Source organism: Austrofundulus limnaeus, unplaced genomic scaffold (genome assembly GCF_001266775.1).
Source record: "Austrofundulus limnaeus strain Quisiro unplaced genomic scaffold, Austrofundulus_limnaeus-1.0 Scaffold159, whole genome shotgun sequence".
NCBI classification, from domain to species: Eukaryota; Metazoa; Chordata; class Actinopteri; order Cyprinodontiformes; family Rivulidae; genus Austrofundulus; species Austrofundulus limnaeus.
The window spans coordinates 557,478-561,567 of record NW_013952561.1 but is presented as its reverse complement, the minus strand read 5'-3'; the positions used below and the strand labels follow the sequence as shown (position 1 = coordinate 561,567).

The 4,090-nt window shown below is 37.1% G+C and overlaps 1 protein-coding gene across 2 annotated transcripts in view; it reads right to left on the bottom strand.

Annotated features, from left to right (window-relative positions):
• The window catches only part of luzp2 (leucine zipper protein 2), a 205,595-nt gene that overhangs the window by 33,013 nt on the left and 168,492 nt on the right, over positions 1–4,090 (bottom strand). For both annotated transcript variants that reach the window (XM_014016991.1, XM_014016992.1), the window contains 2 exons: positions 1,868–1,942; positions 973–1,140 (listed from right to left, as the gene is read on the bottom strand). In XM_014016991.1, the coding sequence (XP_013872445.1) occupies positions 973–1,140; positions 1,868–1,942 (243 nt within the window). The remainder of the gene's footprint in view (positions 1–972; positions 1,141–1,867; positions 1,943–4,090) is intronic.

Genomic DNA, 4,090 nt, shown 5'->3' with positions numbered 1-4,090 from the left:
CTTAAGTACTTTAAAATGCATGTACTTCTGAATACTTAAGTATTTTCAAAAGTAAGTACTTCAGTACTTTTACTTGAGTAGATTTTTGACTGAGTAACTTTTACTTGTAGTGGAGTAGATTTGACCATGAGTATCAATACTTTTACTCAAGTACTAGAGTTGAGTACTTTGTCCACCACTGATTGTGTTGCTTTAATAAAGGCATTAAAGTAAGGTTGCATAATATTAGAAAAACTTGTGAAGTGTGACATCATGCTTGAACATATAATGACAGTATTGGTKGTAGAAAAAAACATTATTCTGTCACTCCTCATCATAAATCAGGTGCATCAAAGCCAGTGATAGTGTGATGTATTGAACAAACATACTGTATTACAGAACTTGAATGCATGATTTATTGCAGTCCAAGTAGTCCTTTTCACTACTGGTATTGTGCTGTCTAATATTGCAAAGACAATATATATTTCAATGTACTGTGCTTCTGTAATCACAAGTGGCACTAGCTTTAGGAAATATTTTCAAATATTAAAACAGATTAATGTCTCTGATTATGGACACAACAAACCTTTGTTTTACTACCTGCTTCACTGAGATGGGATACCAAGTCCCCTTTTTGTGCACATTTGCCATAATGCCAAAGCATCACATGGTGCTGATAAAACAARAGCTTGTTAAATCACAGCTTGAAGACACAGACTTTTAGAAGGCCCAATTTCTTCACCAGGTATCGAATTGGATGAAAGGCAACAAATACATMGAATGTAAAAACATCTTGACAGAGTCCATATTGACATTTTACGGGAAGACATTATGTTCAAGGACAACRGGACCTCATCCACAGGAGAAATATGCTAAACTGTGCAAATCTCCTTACCGTTTTGGTAGTTATGAAAAGGTGAGGCATTTACAACACCCAGGCCATCTTTTGGGAAAACATTAAATCAGAAGGAGCTGTGCGGAAAAGTGAATTACCTTTGCGTGTGGCTGTTGAAAGGTGACTCTGGAGCTGTTGATGAGTGATGAGTATCTGAATAAGTGGGTGGGGGAGGTGGGGAATCGGTGACTGCTGCTGGGCTGGTTGTGGAGGACAGCTGAAAAGCAGATGTGAACTGTGTCCTTCAGCGCCTTCAGCTGCGACTCCTGTCCCCAAAAAAGATTACACACAGATGAATTCTGAATCCCTCCATCGCTCCGTCTATCCACATGAAATATGTACTTAAAGCAATAAAGCCAGACTGGGTCATGCTTAAGAGTGAGTGCAAAACACCTAGAAGGCATTGTTAGGAAAKACATGAAGCAGAACCCACCAGAGTAATAAAAAAAGAAACTAAAATGTCAAAAAAAATCATCTACTTGTAATCAATAATGATAGACAGAATTATTAGTGTAATTATTTTACTACAGCCCTGGATGTCAATACTCTTGAGATGAGCACTGAAATTACCTGTTTCCTCATCAGCATTTCCCTTCCATGCAATTTTAACTCATCCAAATAACCCCTGCAAACACTGTCAGAACCTACATGTATAAATAAGTTACTGTAAATCACAAATTAAAGCTGGATGTGTTTTACTCAAGGGGTGGATGCTAAAGTCTGTGAAAACACTGCCTTAATAATGAAAAAATAATAATATTTGTGGTTTCAGTATTAATGTACAATCTTAACACCGGCGTTCAAACTCTTCTCTCCAAAACAGCTGTTTATGCTGCTATACATGATTTATGTACCCATAAACTGAAATGGTGCATTTCTGTTTTTTACAGATTGCACAGTCAGAATAGGACATTTAAATGTACCCCATACAAATATCAAAATGTTAAAGGCCTGTTATTACACAAGAAGAAAGTAAAACCATAATTTCATCACCTTATCTAATGCGGTCTTCTCCAACTCCTCCTTGGCTATAGTTAGTTTGTGCTCCAGGTCCAGAAGTTGCTGCCCCTGCAGGAAAACAGGATTTTAGGATTTTTCTTTTATTAATCATCACAAACAAACCATTGTCTCATCTTAGACTAATTTCTTCTACTCTGCAGAAATTGACWGCACAAAACACTGTAACACTTTTGTGATATCATTGCATTGTGCTAGTCTTTTGTAAATGTCATATTATTATACTTGCACACAGACATACAGTGCTTGGGCATTAAACCAGCATGCACATTTCATGCCCTAAGCAGTCAGAAGATTTATTAGGATATTTCCCTTTAAACATAGAAACATAATCCTGATAATTAAGAGCTTGACTCCTCCACCTAAAGTCTTTGATAATGCCTTTGGTCTGTTTCACGGAGCACATAAATGAGCAGATTCCAAAGGTCTAAAGAACTAGAWAAGCAAGTTTCTTTAAAATTTAAAGCCATGTTGCAAAAGATAACATCTGCCCTTTCCACAGAGGAAAGTTAAATCTTGATGCTTCTAAGAACAGACCCTTTGAAAAATAAAATAAATTTAAAAAAATCAAGCRCTCCCTTAATGATCATTATTTTTCAAGCGTAGTCCCTGAACTGAAGGGCAAACACAAAAGGGCAGTTTTTGGTAAATGAGCTGATATATCTTCATCACTGAGGATCAACAGAACTCCCTCTGAGGAGTCTTTTATTATTGATAAACTCATCATCATAGAAGGAAAAAAAAATAGTAATTTTGAGATCATTTGCATTCAGTATGTGTTTAACTGTCCGGGACTCTCAACCGTGAATTTTTATTGAGCTGGTCTTTCCAAAATATAAACGACATAGGTGAACATTCTGACGAATTCAAGGTCAGGTGATGCAACAAACACCAACCACAATCCTGACTAATAGTGTGTATGATCGTCCTTACTAATTTTTGTTCTTCTTCTTTTTTTTTACTGTTGTTTGTTTTGATTAGAATTTTGTTTGTGAAATGTATATATTTCTTGGGCCTAATGAAATTTTGACAKACAAGTCTGCTGGCCGGGCGCAGACTTTCACGCAACGTTGGTTTTGATACATCCCAATGTGGGCGTAGAATCTGTTTCACGCAACTATTTTATGCCTATGCACCGTTTATACATGAGGCCCCTGGTCATTCAGTATATTCAGGTAGTCAGCTGACCTCATTCTCTGAACACAAACTGTTTCTGAACCTGGACCTGACCAACTGCAGCAACCCCACATCATAGCCCTTAGTTAAATCCAGGTGGTGACATTTTTTGGCCAGGCCGTGTATTTTGCTGTACCGTAAAAATGTGTACATGTGTATGCTCAAGGTTAAAGGGAAACACTGCAAAGCAAGCCCCACTGATGAGTTTGCTAAGGAGTATATTTTTAAAAATTCAAATTGTTCACAAGCACAGAAAAAAAATGCGGCCCACAGCTAATTTGTCTTCTGAAGGCTCTGAACACACTTTTTGTGTATGTGTGTATACAGAGCTATTACTTCTATTACACAAAGCATCATCAGCAGATAGTCCTGTAAGGACCGAGTGTGCTCGACCACTGACCCAGAAATGCTGACTTTCAGGGTTAGTGCCTTCAAGTCCAAAGCTTCATATTTATGTGCTGAGTCCATTATAGAGGTACGGGGTCAGTGGGGCACTAGCCACTCGGCTAGAAGAGACATGCAACTACATCAAGCCATTATCCTTTTTTCCCCCCTCTTTTTTCTATGCTTTAGGAGAAACAGCTCTAGGGGCAAATTTAAAAATGGATTGATGAAGWGGAGAAGATATGAAAGCCTGAAAACAGCTCTTCCAAAAAAATATTCTCAGGAAAACGCAGCAAAGGCACTAAAAGCACTTTTAACATMTTTAAAGTTATTTCTGAGCCAGTGATGAGAAACCTGCCATTTAGTTATGTTTAGCTATAGGATGGACACTTAATTTAAATTCAGAGTTGGGTCTCCTTTTTTATCAGTTGTCCTTCAAATCTAACGTTAACTGTAAAAGAGAAAACTGATMGCCTGAAATAAAAACCTGATGAAGTTGACTTCTCTTCTCAATACAGCACTTTTGTTTTTAACAATTTGTCATTTCTCCTTCAGGGCTATGACTGTTTTTTTTTAAGATTTAATGACCCCTTATTAAAAATAAAAGGTTTATATAGATTTTTTGTTGTTGTTGATGAT